The 16,941-nt window shown below is 39.7% G+C and overlaps 2 protein-coding genes across 8 annotated transcripts; one reads left to right on the top strand and one right to left on the bottom strand.

Moving 5' to 3' along the window:
• Positions 1-1,112: 1,112 nt before the first annotated feature.
• On the bottom strand, positions 1,113-7,479 carry PIH1D2 (PIH1 domain containing 2). 4 transcript variants are annotated; one of them, XM_088017866.1, is made up of 7 exons: positions 7,039-7,101; positions 6,459-6,720; positions 5,520-5,738; positions 4,800-4,923; positions 4,173-4,418; positions 3,315-3,574; positions 1,113-1,471 (listed from the first exon to the last, which is right to left on the bottom strand). In XM_088017866.1, exons 3-7 carry the CDS (start codon positions 5,694-5,696, stop codon positions 1,337-1,339), a joined length of 942 nt encoding a protein of 313 aa, XP_087873992.1. In that variant the 5' UTR covers positions 5,697-5,738; positions 6,459-6,720; positions 7,039-7,101; the 3' UTR covers positions 1,113-1,336. The 4 variants fall into 4 exon arrangements, with proteins under 4 accessions (XP_087873992.1, XP_027961628.2, XP_027961629.2 ...); XM_028105827.2 differs by lacking the exon at positions 6,459-6,720 and having other exon boundaries at positions 5,520-5,722; positions 7,039-7,479; XM_028105828.2 differs by having other exon boundaries at positions 6,459-7,123.
• NKAPD1 (NKAP domain containing 1) lies at positions 6,399-16,789 on the top strand. 4 transcript variants are annotated; one of them, XM_028105833.2, is made up of 7 exons: positions 6,400-6,839; positions 7,383-7,412; positions 8,037-8,113; positions 9,122-9,222; positions 11,824-11,973; positions 13,708-13,761; positions 14,426-16,789. In XM_028105833.2, exons 3-7 carry the CDS (start codon positions 8,045-8,047, stop codon positions 14,931-14,933), a joined length of 882 nt encoding a protein of 293 aa, XP_027961634.1. In that variant the 5' UTR covers positions 6,400-6,839; positions 7,383-7,412; positions 8,037-8,044; the 3' UTR covers positions 14,934-16,789. The 4 variants fall into 4 exon arrangements, with proteins under 4 accessions (XP_027961635.1, XP_027961634.1, XP_027961632.1 ...); XM_028105834.2 differs by lacking the exon at positions 7,383-7,412 and having other exon boundaries at positions 6,399-6,839; positions 14,429-16,789; XM_028105831.2 differs by lacking the exon at positions 7,383-7,412.
• Positions 16,790-16,941: the final 152 nt, after the last annotated feature.

Here is a 16,941-nt window from a genome sequence, read left to right as displayed (position 1 = left end):
GAGAAATTTCTATGAATATAAAAATCCATTGAAATAAGTAAAATATTTTGGAAAATAACAAGGATGTAAATTTAAAATTTTAAAAATGCTAGATTTTGATAGGCATTTTATTAATGAGTACACAAACATAGCTGCTGACAAAAGTTAACACCCAAGTGCCAAGTGCCAGAGCAGAGATTCCACCAGTTCTATGTGGTTAGGTATGAGAGTTTGTAGGTCAAGTATTGATGGTGATTTTGTAGAAGAGAAGGTAAGGTGAAAGCATTCCAAGTTTTTTTGAGGGATGAGACTATAATAGGGGTGTTAACTTTAGGACATTATACAGTTCTGGAAAATCTTCAGATGGTAAATTATCCTATTGCTGGGAGAATTCAAATCCAGACCAGGCTTAAAATTATATTTGTTTTTAAGTATCACATACCAATTGCTTCTGTTCTATATACTATATTAGTTTCTAAAGTAAGTTAAAAAGCTTTAAAATTAATAAGGACTTTAAAAACGTTATGTTGAACTAGAAACTTAAAATGAAGCTGTACTGTATCTAGGAAAGATGATTTAAGGATGCTTAAACATCAAAGTTAATACCTCTGTATTGAACAACCATCTGACAGATGAAGTTGATTAATATATCCTTCTGTCTTAAAATTATTTTCATAGGATAAAGGCACTTGTCCCAAAGTCACATCCTTTTTCTTAGGGTTAGATTTATTTTGCATCTTCTGTACAATAACATCCCTGTTATTGTTACTGCATCATGGTATCCAGTCCACAGACAAGTCTATATTTGATATTATAAGGTCTGACGGGTAGCTTGGACTCCCATCAGAACTGTTTTATAGAAGTACAGAGGTTCATAGAAGCATAAGTTTGCATACTACTACATTGGCCCTGTAACTTTATAGCTGGAGGAAACTTTCACTGCTTCAGTTCCTCTTGGTAATAGAAAATTTACAGTTTGAGATTTATTCCTGATGTAAAAATTTGCTAGAGACAACCAAGTAAACCAGAATTTCAACCGGTAAACCAAGAATTTTCACAATTTACTTGGAAACAATTTTCCCAAATGACAGTTTGTTACTTTAAGACCATTAGAAATAGCTTCAAAACAAGTATATCATGGCAATACTGTTTTTAATGGTTTATGCTTCTAGCCAAGTTTGAGGAGAAAGTTAAAAAAAAAGATAAACATTAAGTTGATGAGAAAATCTCATTCCATCAAAAAGAACTCTTAGAAAATACTAGTGTTTAAGGTAAACCACTACCTCTTCACCCATAATGAAGGTCCTATCATTCACATGCCTTTATCACTGAAAACCCAAAGCAGATGATGCTCTTATTATACCAATGGCATTGTGACGATTAAGGTAGCTTTCTCTTTGATAAATCTGGCTGTAGTCATTTCAGTATCCACAGATTCTGGAAGATTCAGATGTAATCTGTACTTCTCCGAGACCTCAATCAATAAATCATCCTAAGAGTAACAAACCAAAGTATTTTAAAATATGAAAATAGAAAGTATTTCCCGGTTAAAATATGTTACTGGATTATTCACAGTTATTCACTCCTTTCCCATAAGAGGAGGATCTTACTGCCATGTGACTTGCAATGAGCTGTGCAGCTGCTGCTGTAACTCCCTGAGGTTTTTTGTTACTGCTGCTCAATACTCAAAAGTTAACTGATACAGTGCCATAAATTGGGTGTTGCCATCCTAGACTATGTGGCATTGATTTTCTGGCTGACCAGCAAACAGCGAGGAAAACGTATTGGCAATAGGAAAAATGGTGATCCATGTTTTATAGTGGTAAAGCCCTTAGTAAAACCAGCACAGTAATGTGAAAGACAACTAACTGCACCTCATTAATGTGTGGCTTTAGGTAAAGAAGTGTGAAAACAGAATGTTGGTAACACGCATTGTTTCTATTGGCTACATTTAATAAGCTACAACAAAAAGAGATGAGCTTAGAAAAGAATTTCCTAGTTTGCAAGTAGGATTGAAAGACTATACAAAGCCCCAAAATTCTAAGACTTCAGGACTGAGAAATGGAACTAATTTTTATTTTAAACCAGTAAAAAATAAAATTGAGAATTTACTTCTTAGCAACAAAGACTAAGCCTAGAAGTGAAGACTGAATCACAAAGAGTCATTATACTCTTTGTTACTCTAACTGGATTAAGGTGGAGCTCAGTTAATCCTTACATTTGGCTCAAACGACAGCAATTAAGTAAAAAAAGACAGGCCATTGAAAAAGGGACATGTCTAATAAAGAATCGTGGGGTGTGGCACTGATTAGAATCAAAGAAGTAAAATGCTACTAGTCTAGACTAAAACATTTAAAATAACTTTTGGATCCCCAACATTCCAAAAGCGTGTAACAGGGTGAGTAAACTGCTCAGCACGTAAGGATGGCCTATTCTCCAATGTTCTTTTCCGACGTGGCCAGTGTGGGTAAGAAAAAGGTAAACATCACCCAAAGAATGAAGCTGAAAGTCATGGAAAACAATGGAATTAGGGGGCTAGGTAATCAAGGAATGTTGTAATGGGACCTAACCAAGAACATCCTCTACTTCCAGGAAAGGGACCCTCACAATATCTGCCTTCCAGGATTTCAGAATTGCTGTGCGCCAATAGCTGCTGTGTGCCTCATATTTAACCCCCTTTCCAATCTGAGACTGTTAATTATGGTTATCCTCTCTCCATCCCACGCTGTACGGTGCATGTGGCTATGGCAGTCGATTACTCGTCTTTGTAGTTCATAGGTCTGTGGTTCAAGAGGGAAGTGCAGATTACAATGGCAAAACCCTGTATTTTAGAGTCTGATACTGGGATTGGAAATGTCTTTCTTGGGGAAAGAAGCAAATATTTGTGTCCTCGAGAGTTGGACTGTGGTAGATTATAGGACTTTGCCAATGTTTTGCTCTTCTTTTGTATAATATAATAAGGATTATACATCCTTGCCATTTGAATTCCTGTGACTACCTGTGAGAATATTCTTCCCAGCCCCGTTGATGTAGGATTTGGCCTGGTGCCTTAACTTTGGCTAATAGAATGTGAGTAATAGTGATATATACGATCTCTGAGAGAAAGTTTTAGGATCTATTGCATGGCTTGGCCATTTCTATTTTCCCTCTTTCATGAGAATGGCATATCTCACCTGTATCTTGAAATATGGAAGACTCCTGGAACAGAGCAGGCCTACCTGACATACAACCTGAGCAAACTGCTATAAACCACCGAGATTGTGGAGTTTGTTACTACAGCATAAGGTGGTAAATGTTGACTGATACAAATTTATAGTATTACCTGTTCAACTTACCTCAGAAACACTAAGATCACAGACAGATACTGAATTAATACCAGGTAATTCAACTTTTATTTCAATTTCCAGAGGTTTCTCATTCTGGTCAGCCACAATTTTTAATTCATAGGCTGGTTCCTTCATCTCTACCTGGATCTCTGTACTGGAAATCTCCTCAATCAGACACCTTGTTTTGCTTGAAACTTCACCTTTTGGCAATAAAAGCTGAAAGTGATCTGAATTGCTCACAGTCCTACTTATCTGTTCAGGGGTTAGTTCTTATGGGAAAAAAGGGGGGGGGGAGATGAAATCACAAAATTAATCAACAACATAAAATACTCTCAGGCTATGAACTGTAACATAGGTGGCATTAGCCAAAATGGCAGATAAGCTGAAGCTAATTTAGTTTGGGAATCTAAAACGAATCTTAAACCTGGGGCACCTGGGTGGCTCAGTCAGGTTAAGCGTCTGACTCTTGAATTCAGTTCAGGTCATAACCCCAGGATCGTGAGATCAAGCCCAGAGCTGGGCTCCGTGCTCGGGGGTGGGGGGTCTGCTTGAGATTCTCTCTCTCTCTCTCTCTGCACCCCTCCCATCCCGCCCCCCCATGCTCTCTCTCTCTTTCAAATAAACAAAAAATTTTTTTAAATAAATAAAATCTTAAAAAAAAAAACTTAAACCAAAGAACTTGGTTAAAAAATTTGCAGGATTTAAAAATCTTTAAGGACATGTTAATATTTCTAATATCTAATCTTTATATTTTTCTATCTTAAGTTTCTCATCTTCTAAAACCGAGACTTTTGGTTTGCAAAATGTACACAGGATGCAAAACAATTTTAAATCAGTTAAATTTTCCATTTACAGTCATTAACTTACCCTTTCTCATTTTCTCTCTTAAATCTGTGGGGTCAGCTTGCATTCCCATCAGATTTTGTTTCATCCTTTGAATGCTTCCTTTTATTCTAAATTTAGTGATACTGTAAGAGTATGAGAGAGTGAACTGGAATTGTTCCTCAATGCATTTCATGGTCATCCGTATTAACTGATCTTTTTTCACTTGGTCCTTTTCTGCTGCCTGGAGAACATCAGGATTGTAGGCAACATCGATGACTGTATAAACATCTGTGTGTGTAATTCAGAGGATGTGAAATGAGGACAACTTGTTCCACTGATGACACTGTCAGATAATATATTAAGTCATAATCCTGGATAAAGCTAGAAAGCAAAATTCTATTCCTGTATTTTTCAGAGGTAATCACAATGGTGCCAAATATACAAATTTCCAATTAGGGCATTTCTTGGCATTTTATATGGGTTACTATTAGAAAAATTGAATAGCATTCAATTTATATAAATAAATAAAGGTATGCTTATTAGTTATTAACTACATTATAACCCAATAAAATATTTTACTTGTAATGCCTTTTACCAAGTAAAATCTGGTCCATGCTTATTCCCAACAGAGTTTTTAAAATGTGCTTTCTCTCCCTTAATTCTATGTACCTGATGTCTCGGACATATCTTCTGGTCTGCCAACACTTAGAGGTACAGGATGAGTGGTTGACTGGGGAGCTGGGATCCTTTTCCACTGACACAGGTTAATAAAAAGTACTTTTTCCTTTGGTTTCTAAAAAACAAATAATTTTGCATATCTCAAAATCTAGTGTTTTTTTTTTCATTTAAAAATAATATCCTAAAGGTAACTCACCACAGAATTTGAAGAGAATTTTAGTCTCCAAGTAAGCCATTCCATGCATTTAAACTGTGTTTGAAAATTGTACTGTTACCTCATTTCCCCCAAGCTACTGACTTTTCAAGATCCAGTTGTTGCTCCCAGAAGAACTGGGACGAAGGAGAGGGAACCGATCTAAACAGCTATTCAGGGTGACTATGACCCTATTTCACCACTTCCTTACCTCCCAGCCAAGTAAGTTCTCTTTATTTGAAAGACTTCCAATTCTACGAGTCTCTGTTAAATCATTACATTACTTTTTTTTTACTCTAGTAGAAAATGACTTTGAGATCTCCAAAATATATCATAGGTGAATTTCCCATTCTTACTCCTTCAACATAATCTTCCATACTATGTTTCACTCTCCCTTTAGAGTGGCGGTTCCCCTCAAGGTTTCTTAAAGTAGCAATAGCTAAAGGTAAGTGATTCTCTGATTATTCCAGGATTCTTTCGCTCAAGATCTCCCATCCCTGGGGACCAACACTACGTACCAGGATCCTGGTTTGTAGACAGAGCTGTGGCTCTGGGGTGGCACAGAGCTGTTTCCCTTCTTTCAGCTGCTGTTGAATGAACTTCTCGTAGCTCTCAGGATTAGTTTCAGCCAGATCATCCAGGAGGTTCCAGAACTGAGTAACCTGAGTGAGCAGACCCTTTGAGGAAGACTCCATGATTGAGGTAAACAGGCCTCTTGAGTCTGTGGAAAGATAGGACTTCAGGGGGAAAAAGCTCTGTGTAACTAATGGTTCATTTCTTGTTTTGGAGGAAGAGGAACAACAAACAGGTCAGGAATTGTTCTGGTGAAGTTAGCCCCCGTGTCTAGAAGACTGTGGCTCAGCACCACTTTTCTTTACCTTATTCTCTAATTATCTAGTCCCCGTCAGACAAGTCCTCACCTCTGCCTAGACTCTCAACAGCACTGAGGGTAGAGCAGTCAGTTAAAGTCTGGATTACCCGGTGACCGATCTCTTGTTCCGATACCTGGGTATCGGCTGACCGGTGCCTATCCAGTCCTGGAATTGCCAGAGAGCTACAGGAGACTTCCTCACAGCTTAGTAGTTAAAAGCAAGGACTCTGGAGCCAGAGTGCCTAGATCCCAATCTTAGCTTTATCACGTACTAGGTGTGGTACCTTGAGCAATGAAGTTATGTATCAGTCTATTCTCAAAGTGAAGACGATAATACCTATCTCGTAGGGTTATTGTGACAATTAAGTATGCTCACATAGAGAGGCTAGGACACTTGGGAAACAGTAGGAGAATACTAATATCTCATCTGTGTCTCCTCCCTCGCTCTCCTCTCCCACCGGACAGGCGTCCCACAGCAGCCACAGAAGGAGGAAAAGAGGTTTGGGTTCCCCGAATACTATAGTAGGGTTAAACTAAACGGGAAGCTTAACTAAAGGACAATCTTCCCAGAGATCCGCGAACTCACCTCTTCCCTCGGTTCCTTGACAAACCGCGACGCCTGTTACTAGGGTAACCGGACCGGGTACAACATCTAACTGGGTCCGGAAAGCTCCAGGAAGAAAGGATTTTTAGCATCCAGTTCCGGAATCTCCCCCGCTTCTGGTGTCGGGCTTGCTTTTCGGCCGAGGCCGACCCACTTCTTTCCCAGGGAGGCGCCCGCCTCCCCTCCGCACCTTTCGATCTCTAGAGGATGCTGGAAACCCTCCCCGTGGGAGTCTCTGGGTCTCCTGTGGGTGGGAAGAGTTTCTCCGGAGCACGACTTCCGGCCTGAAAGGGAAGCCCGCTCCCTTGTCTCCCAGACCGATTCCTCCCCCCAAATCCCCGCCACGCGAGGCTGCGGCGCACGGTATGGGTGTATTTGTGTGTGTTTGTACGGGGAGGGCGTTTGGAGGGAAGGTTACCGGGAGCTCCGTGGCCGCTGGGGGGCAGGGATCCCGGTGACAGAGACGGGGGTATTTTCTCTGTCTTCCACTTGGAAGCCTCAACCCCCTCCCCCCGCCTTCGGGCACTCTGGGGGTTTCCTGGGGCCCGTTCGAGGGTTGTACCCGTCCAGCGCGTCCCCATCCTTTCGGGAGAGCGAAGCCCAGTCCTCGGGTCCGTCCCAGAGGAGCGTGAGCGGGGCATGCCCCCATGCCCGTCAAGCCGGCTGTCCGGATTCCGCGCCGGCGCAGCCTCCGGCCTCGGTCCGGAAAGAGATCTTCCTGTCGGTGTGGGCTGGGGGAAAGGCAGCCGTGGCCTGGGCCACGGGTGAGGGCAGAATAACCGGTGGGAAGGCTGCATTTTCACGAAGGACTCGGGTGAAGCTGCAGAGCTGCCTTTGAGCCCTGACTCCTTGGCTTCCTGGGTCGGAGGAGATCTTGTAATGGAGTGGTTCTTCGTCTCACACTAGCAAGATGCCTGATTTCCTCAGGATCGAGGGGTGAGTGAGCGGTGGGGTGGTTGCACAAAACCGCTGCTAGCTACACACCGAATATCCTTGTCATCTGTTTTTTGGAGGCTTCTGTACAAAATAGAAAGTAAAAGTCCCCTGAATGGAGAAATTTAGGGCGTGTCTGCATTTGATGTCAAATGTTGACATTTGTGGTCCCTGACATTGTCAGATCTAGGTATTTGCTTCATCACAAACTAATTTTGAGATTGGAAAGTTGATTTCTAATCTGGATCTTGTTTACATTGGGCTCTCTGGCCTGGGGCAAGTTATGCTTAAGGGAATTTCATCTACAAAATAGGAATGAAGATGCTTGCCTCGTATAAAACATGGGGTTGTTTTGAGGGTTAAATAAAATGGTGCTCTTGAAGGCACTTAATTCTGGGCAGTTTGAAAGAACTTGGATGTCCACTATCTCACTGTACATTCATCTGCACATTACTGTGGTCAGGCATTTTCCCCTTTTAGTGGTGAAGGGAAAACTACCTCTCAGGACCTCTGACTTCTTGTTCAGTGATCTTTCCTTTACCTCATGCTTCTTTAAAACACTGTAATAAAAGATAAGATAATAAAGGAAATTATTGTTATTAAATGTTATTTATTGATTCATTTCAGATTGAAGAATGTCCCGTGTTCCATTGGGGAAGGTCCTCCTGAGGAATGTCATCCGGCACACAGATGCTCACAATAAGGTGAGAGGTACAATGTCGTTATTCCTCAGCATTTATTGGAGGCATACAGTGTGCCATGCATGATTTTGGTAGTTTGGAGGTACAAAGATGAATAAAATAGATAATTATAATCAATTTGATTAAGTACTATAGTAGAGACATATACAAGGTGCTTCAGTGCACTGCGGAAGGAACAGTGAAATCTGCCTTGGGAAATTAAGAAAGGCTTCACAGATTGCGTGGTATTTGAGCTGCTGTATTTGAACCAGTTTTTGGTGAACAGGTTCAAATTTACCAGGTGTAAAAGATCATTCCAGACAGAACATCACGTACTCATATGGCAACAAAGAAGAGCATGAAGCACTTGGGGTGTGGCAAGAAAGCGTGTGCATCTGGAAAGTAGGGAATGTTGTGGGGAGGTGGGTAGTGACAGAAGATGAGGCTCAAGTGGTAAATTAGAATTGGATTGTGATGCTTGGAGATTAGACTTTTTCCTCTGAACAGTAAAGAAGCTATCAAATGTTTTTAAGCAGGGTGTGACAAGATTGTATTTGTATTTTAGAAAGATGATTTGTTAGCTGGGTAGGGGATGATAGACCAGATGGAATGAAACAGTAGAAACACCAGTTAGGCAATTGCAGTGCTCCAAGTGAGAGACGATGAGGAGTTCACATGAAAACAGTGACAGTAGGGATGAAGATGAGGAATTGAGGAGATAGAATCCAAAGGATGTGGTGACTAATTTAAACATAAAGGGTCATCACTTGATCACTGAAGCATAGTTGCAAAATTAAAAGGGGATAAATGAGTCTATGCAGGGTTAAAAAGTTCTCCTGTTGCTGCAGAATTCTACATATTTGAGATTGACTGGGTCAGATTATTTAGAGAATCCTGAATTTGTTTCCCAGGTTCCTGATTATGACCCAGTCTGTAATACAATAATTGGTGCAGAGTGTATTGTCAGTTACTTTTCTGTGATATAAAATATTGTTTTTAGTAATTATATTTCTTTTCTTTTAAAAAATCTAGATTCAGGAGGAATCAGATATGTGGAAAATAAGAGAACTGGAGAAACAGATGGAAGATGCTTACCGGGGGACCAAAAGGAAAATGTTACCCAGTAGTTCAAGGTGAAGTTGGAGCTCTAAGACCCAGAATAACTCAGATCTTGTTCAGAACCACCAACTTTCATTTAAAAGCATTTTAGTATGCTAAAGATAGATGAGTTCAGTTCTGTGAATCTTTAAGCCTTCCTTCCTTCATGAATCTAGACCCAAGCATAAAGGTAATGGCTATGATGCATATGGCTTAACTCTTAGTACTTATTTGCAATGGGGAATTTTTAAAAGTTCTACCTTGAACAACTTTAAAAGTTAAAGATTCTGTGTATTCTGACCTTGTCTGGTGGCTTTTAAGATTTTCTGTTGCTATCTTATGGTCACTGAGCTATCATTTACTCTTGTCCCCTTTTAGTAGTCTTTGATTCTCCCTCAGCCTTTTCTTTACCCTGTGTACTTTGTGTGTTCACCAGGTCACACAACTTTCACATTACCTTTTTAATAATTTCAGTGTGAATATGCAGGATTATGCAGGCTTAGTTGTCTTGTTTATGGAGGTATAGGAATGTCTGAGTATTGAGAACATTTCTTGGGCTTCATATGCCTGTTAGTGTATAGCTGTATGTATGAAAAATGACTGTAGTAATAATGCCGATTTCTTTTTTTTTAAATTTATTTTATTGTGTTATGTTAGTCACCATACATTACATCATTAGTTTTGGGTTTTTTTTGTTCTTTTTTTTTTTAAAAGATTTTATTTATTTATTTGAGAGAGAGAGAATGAGAGATAGAGAGCACGAGAGGGAAGAGGGTCAGAGGGAGAAGCAGACTCCCTGCTGAGCAGGGAGCCCGATGCGGGACTTGATCCCGGGACTCCAGGATCATGACCTGAGCCGAAGGCAGTCGCTTAACCAACTGAGCCACCCGGGCACCCTGTTCTGTTTTTTTTTTTGTTGTTGTTGTTCTTTTTTCCGTCCAGCTTTATTGAGATATAATTGACATATAACATGTAGGTATACAATATGATGATGACTTGATACATACATACTGTAGAATGATTATTACAATGAGGTTAGCTAACACATCACCTGACACAATTACCTTGTGTGTGTGTGTGGGGGGGTGTGTGTGGTGATAACATTTAAGATTTATTCTCTTAGCAACTTTTAAATATATATTACGGTGGTGTTAACTATAATCATCTTTGCTGTACATTAGATCCCCAGAATTTATTCATCTTATAACTGGAAGTTTGTACCCTTTGACCAACATATCTCCAGCCCCTGGCAACCACCATCATACTCTCTATTTCTATGAGTTTGGATTTTTAGATTCCACTGTAGTGTTCCATGATTCATTGTTTGCGTATAACACCCAGTACTCCATTCAATACGTGCCCTTCTTAATACCCATCACCGAGCTAACCCATCCCCCCATCCCCCTATAATGCCGATTTCTAAAGTTACCCAGGGAAACAGTTAACAGTGAGATATTAGAGAGTGAGTGTGCCTGTGTAGTACTCAGCCTTTGGAGTGCGATTGACTGTATGTCTGAGGTGCTTCAGAGAAGGAAGTATTCAGGGTATCCAAGGTAAAGAAGGCAGAGTCTCAGTATAAAAATAAATATCCTTGCGGTCTGTTTTCTTGCTGAAGATGGTCCTTTGAGAATTTAGAAGTAAAGTTAGTGCAGATGATAATTTGTCTTCTATTGGTTGTTCAATTCCAAGCAGCGTTTCCAGAAACAAAATGTTGTTTTCATTTTTATTATTTATTTTTAAAGATTTTATTATTATTTACAAAAAAATTTTTTTAAAAGATTTTATTTATTTATTTGACACACAGAGAGAGAGAGAGACAGCGAGAGAGGGAACACAAGCAGGGAGAGTGGCAGAGGGAGAAGCAGGCTTCCTACTGAGCAAGGAGCCTGATGTGGGGCTCGATCCCAGGACCCTGGGATCATGACCTGAGCCAAAGGCAGATGCTTAATGACTGAGCCACCCAGGCGTCCCCAAAATGTTTTTAGAGTGAATTATTGATACCTGTCATGGTCTAATAAATCTTTAAAACCATAATCCCTAAAGAGATTCTGATTGTCTTACTCCCTGTGGCTAGAATGGCGACTAGCATATAGGAGGCTCTTAAACATTTTTGATAGTTGATTAGCTTGCTTAGTGACTTGTTAGTGGACCTTGTAAGCACAGGCTATATCTGTGGTTCTCAACTTTTTTTCTACCCCAGCCTACTCATGGGTTAGGCCTTGCTCCTACATTGCTATGACCTCACTGTAGCAAGTTGCTGGTTTTCTGGGAAGGGAATATATTTCTAGGGTAGTTTGCAATGTTCCCAGCTGTGATTATGCTCTACTCCCCTCTTTGCATGTCCTCCTACTTGAGAGTCAATGCGTGAGCTATAGCATGCTACAGTCCATAAGTCATTTTGTCTGTATTCTGCAATAGGATGCGTAGTAATGGTCAGATTTTCACTGGACAACTATACAGACTTATGGAGAGGAACAGATCATGTCTTTTTACATTGGTTTCTGTTTTTTTTTTTAGCACTAAATTGGTGGTTTTGTTTTCCTCTTAGCTTGTTCAGTGGGTTTTGTGCATGCCATTCGTTAAAGGAACCTCACAGATTGCTTCTAAATGTAAAATTCTTCTGTTTTTCCTTATAGCCGGATGCGTAGTGATGGTTTTGATGAAGAAAGTCAAAGAGACTATTGGAGGCCAAAGAATGAAATTTCTGGGGCACTGGAAGATGATTTTCTTAAGGCTAAATCCTGGAATAAGAAGTTATATGATTATGAAGCTAATATGCCAGACAGGTTTGTAACAAAATTCTTGTGACCATTAAAAATATTTGGCCTGAGAATGTGTACTTTTATTATTTATTTATTTATTTATATATATTTTTTTAAGATTTTATTTATTGAGAGAGTGAGAGAGAGAGAGAGCCCAAGACGGGGTAGGGTCAGAGGGAGAAGCAGACTCCCTGCTGAGGAGGGAGCCCGACATGGGACTCGATTACGGGACTCCGGGATCAAGACCTGAGCCGAAGGCAGTTGCTTAACCAACTGAGCCACCCAGGCACCCGAGAATGTGTACTTTTAAAAATGAATTATCTCTACAAAAACTTGCACACAAATGTTCATAGCATAATTATCATAATGGCCAAAAAGTAGAAACTCAAATGTCTATCAACTGATGAATGGATAAACAAAATGTGGTACAGTAGCCCCCTGCTTCAAGCCCCCCCAGTGGTTGCCTAAATCTGTGAACAGTACTGAACCCTATATATGCTGTTTTTTTTTTCTGTACATACATACATACATACCTATGATAAAGTTTAATTTCTAAATTGGGGACAGTAAGAGCGTAACAATAACTAAAAATAGAACAATTATAACAATATACTGTAATAAAATTTCTGTGAATGTCATCTCTCATTTTATTTGTACTGTACTCTTGTGAGAATGTGGGATGATGGAATGCCTACGAGATGAGACGAAGTGAGGGGAATGACGTAGGCTTTTTGTTGTAGCATTAGGCCACTCCTGACCTCTGACAGTATGACAGAAGGAGGGTGATCTGCTTCCAAAAAGCAGAGCTGCAGTTAAGGGGGGACTAATGGAATGTTATTTGATGATAAAAGGGATAAAGTACTGATAAGTGCTACAACATGGATGAGCCTTGGAAAACAGGTGAAAAAAGCCAGACACAAAGGGCCACTTATTATGATTCTATTTATATGATATGTCCAGAATAGGCAAATCCATAGAGACAGAAATTAGATTCGTGGTTGCCATGGGCTACAGGAGAGGGAGGAATGGAGAGTGACTGCTAAGGGATGGAGTTCCTTTTTGGGTGATGAAAATGTTCTGAAATTAGATAGTGATGATGGTTGCACAGCTCTGAATATACTAAAAGCCACCGAATTGTACACTTTAAGAGGGTGAATTTCATGTTATAGGAATTAAATAAAATTGCTTGGCTCAGTTGGTTAAGCGACCGCCTTCGGCTCAGGTCATGATCCTGGAGTCCGGGGATCGAGTCCTGCATCAGGCTCCCTGCTCAGCGGGAAGTCTGCTTCTCCCTCTGACCTTCCCCCATCTTGTGCTCTCTCTCACTCTCTCTCTCTCAAATAAATAAAATACAATATTAAAAAAAAAAAAAATAAAATTGCTATGTAAAAAAACAAATTGTTCCATTGCTGACAGCACTGTTACAAGTTGTTTTTGGAGAAGTACTTCACAGCTAAAGGGCAGAATAGAAGAGTTCCTTATCTTAAGAATGGCAAGTTCTCAAAAAAAAAAAAAAAGAGTAGCAAGTTCTCTTACAAATAGACAAAAGAATCCTTTGTGTCTGAAATGATAACATACAGTACAGAAAACGTAGCCAACTAAGTTACTGAGCTTGAAGGTGGGGTTGGCTCTACCATGTCTTTATTTTCTTTGTTCTATGTGCATGTCTGTGTCTTGCATGCACTAAGTCTAATTTTTTTTAATTTTCAAAAATGTATGCATTGCTTTAATAATGTAATAAAATATGTCATCTTACAGATGGGGTCACAGTGGTTATAAAGAGTTATACCCTGAAGAATTTGAAACAGACAGGTAAGGCAAATAGGCTTACTGAAAAAAAAACAAAAAAACTAGAAACTGTAAGATTAATTCCAAGTCTGAACTATAAATTGGGTTCCTAATTTTACAAAGGAGATAATGTTTGCCATTAAAAATGTAACTAGAAAAATAATAGGCATTTTAGTTGGGAGATAATTGGTATTTTGCCTTTTTCTGATTGATGTTCTGCAGATATATATAGCATTTAGGTTTTTATACATAGTATTCCATACAGTAACTCAGTTTGGCAGATTAGAATTTTTATCTTCATTTTAAGAAAACAAAATGAGGAAACAAAACTCTGAGAGTGATCAAGTCACATAGTAACCCTATGTCAAAGCTCCTAAATTTCAAATGTTAACCCCAACTTTTTTTAAGATTTTATTTATTTATTTGAGAGAGAGAGAGAGAGAGCAAGCAAGCACAAGAGCAGGGGGAGGGGCAGAGGTAGAAGCTGAATTCCCGCTGAGCAGGAGGGAGCCTGATATGTGGCTCCATCCCCGGACCCTGAGATCATGACCTGAGCTGAAGACAGACGCTTAACCGACTGAGCCACTCAGGTGCTTCTAACCCCAACTTTCTATCTAGAATGCAGAATACTAAAATATAAATACACTTTTTATTTTCTATAGTAAAGCAGTTTCTCTTTTTTTATTAGTAGTGATCAGCAAGATATTACCAATGGGAAAAAAACATCTCCCCAAGTAAAATCATCTACCCATGAGTCTCACAAACACAAGAAGTCAAAGAAATCTCACAAAAAAAAGCAGAAAAAAAAGTCACACAAAAAACAGAAGAAAAGCAAAAAAGAAGCCACAGATATAACAGCAGATTCCTCAAGTGAGTTCTCGGAAGAAACCGGGGCTTCTAGTACCAGGAAAAGGAAACAGTCACATAAGCGCAAGAAAAAATCCAGGAAAAAGTCTCTCAAAAAATCTGCTTTATTCTTGGATGCAGAAAGTGACACTTCCCAGTCAGATGATTCCGCATCCAGCAGTTCTGAGGAAGGTGAGGAAAGAGACACTAAGAAAACCAAAAGGAAAAAGACAGATAAAAAAGTCCACATCCCTGTAGTTAACAATGAAATACAGGAGAGGACGAACAAACGCACAAATTGGAAAGTGGCTACAGATGAAAGGTCTGCAGAGAGTTCAGAGGATGACTAAATGAGGAGACCTTCTCCATTTCCCATCTGACTGGTTACTTACAGCTCTTCCACCTGGGGGTTTTGCCAGTGATTCCGTTGCCTGGCACAGGGGCCCTGAGGTCGGAGCTGTCCTGTGCCATCTGTCTACGTTCTGACAGACTTCTTGTCTTCTGTTTTGGCCTGTTAAACTTGATCCTCTTATTGTTAATAGGGAATCTGGTATTTTGTTATGAAGTTTTCTTGAAGAGATTATTTTTTGCAATTAATCACATTTAGGGTAGAGTGCAAATGCAACAAATTAAAGGACCCAGAAAGCTGAATCCCAGTGACAACCTGGGTACACCAAATGGGATGTAGGATTTGGGGAAAGCAAGGGCCGGGATCAAGTGGTGGGTTGGAACTGGTGCTGCGTAGAATGTTGGAACAGCGTGCTGCCCTGTTTATATAGCAGGTGCCACAACTTTGTCTTCAGCCTTGGTGCTTCGATCTTTCTGTATTTTGGCCTCATAGATGTGGTCCAGTTTATTTAGTGAGAAAATGAGTATAAGAGCAAGACATTTTTCCTTCATGATAACATCCATAGACAGCTGTTATTATGAGACTAGGGTTTTCTGTCAAATTTCCCTGCTGGACAGGGTCTGTGGCTACACTAATACCCCTAAACATGGTAATTGGTTTAGTAAATGGTTTTCTACGTCCTGTATATTGCCTAAATGGACTTGTGTTCGAAGTTATTTCTTCAGTTGTTTTGGTTAAGTCCTCAACCAAATGGGATAAAATTAGGAATTAGTCATGCTGTCTGATGGCATTTAAATATTATCTTCCTTGTTCATTTCTAAATCTATTAATGAAATTTAGATTTTCCCTGAAACTAGGTTGAACCAGTTCCAAAATGCAACAGGCTTCTCAGGGACTCACCCACTTCTTCCCAGTTTGCCTTCTGATTAAAGCACCAAGCAGAGACCATATTATTTCCCTTTGCTATATACTGTGATCCCTACTGTTAATTCTTAGGAAACCAAAATATCACTGAAAAAAGGCTGGCAGAACACAAGTGAATTTTTTCATTATGACAGAATACCAAGTGACATATTGTTTTTTCTGGTTGCCACTTCATGGGCTGGGTAGAAAGCTTGAAAACTCAGACTTTTGGTCTTGGTTCTGGCACTAATTAGTTATGAGGTCTGGAAAAGGTAAGTTAACCTCCCTGGCCTTACTTTCCCCGTGTATAATATAGAAATACTTCATGGTAGCATGACAGTGTAAGACACCAGCAATAGAATATAACTGTAACAACATTCCATGAGGTGGTAATATTTTACAGTTCTAACTACTAAATTTGTTCTCTTTACAGAACAGATGTCTAATAAAATGTTTAGTCATAAAATACATGGTTGGCTAGAGGTTCCCTATCCCTTGATTATAAGCAGGTGCTACCTTTGGGAATATTTACTTGAAATATTAATACTCTGGTACTCAATTGTCAATGTTCCATGGCATATATTTTTACCTTTGGAATTAGTAGGGGCCCAAGGTGGGGCAAGCAGTCTGTAATTACTACCTCTTAACCGAAAGACAAATTGTTTTGTTCTTGGAATAAGTGAAATCTTTGTTGGAAGGAGTTTTCAGCACGTATTTTTTTTTTAGCATTGTTTCTGTGCTATAAAAGTACTGATTCTAGCACAGACTCAGGAAGATGGGCCAGTGGAACAGGCATCTCCAGGAAGTTGGTTCTGCTTCAGTCTTGACCTTCCCTTCCTCCCATACTAGCAGGTCTATTTCTTTCTCAAGAATACACATCCTGCCTGTTTTGTTTTTGCCATGTTTACTTTTTCTTGGTCATATATAAGCAATAAAGCTGTTCTCTGTTCTTCACCTTTCTCAACCCCAATTTCTCTTCTATACCTTAGGCTAAGTCTTTGATGGTTCTTCTAGCCCCCTTAAATATGGCTGAGGATGGCCTTTCAAAACCTAAGATCTCTCATTTGCACTACTGGTCTTGGAACGTACTTCCAATGTTCCTGCCA

This window comes from Eumetopias jubatus, unplaced genomic scaffold, assembly GCF_037043125.1.
Source record: "Eumetopias jubatus isolate StellerSeaLion01/CBP00866 unplaced genomic scaffold, mEumJub1_p1.0 scaffold_13, whole genome shotgun sequence".
NCBI lineage: Eukaryota > Metazoa > Chordata > Mammalia > Carnivora > Otariidae > Eumetopias > Eumetopias jubatus.
This window is presented reverse-complemented; position numbering and strand designations above follow the sequence as displayed.

Coding starts and splice junctions, on each gene's coding strand:
- PIH1D2 (XM_028105827.2), bottom strand. CDS start 7,273: ATGCAGCCTTCCCACCGGTTATTCTGCCCTCACCCGTGGCCCAGGCCA. Junction 4,419..4,799: donor AGATATGTCCGAGACATCAG/GTACATAGAATT, acceptor TTACACACACAG/ATGTTTATACAGTCATCGAT. Junction 1,472..3,314: donor GTGATCTTAGTGTTTCTGAG/GTAAGTTGAACA, acceptor TGTTACTCTTAG/GATGATTTATTGATTGAGGT.
- NKAPD1 (XM_028105831.2), top strand. CDS start 8,045: ATGTCCCGTGTTCCATTGGGGAAGGTCCTCCTGAGGAATGTCATCCGG. Junction 9,223..11,823: donor ATGTTACCCAGTAGTTCAAG/GTGAAGTTGGAG, acceptor TTTTCCTTATAG/CCGGATGCGTAGTGATGGTT. Junction 13,762..14,425: donor GAAGAATTTGAAACAGACAG/GTAAGGCAAATA, acceptor TTTTTTTATTAG/TAGTGATCAGCAAGATATTA.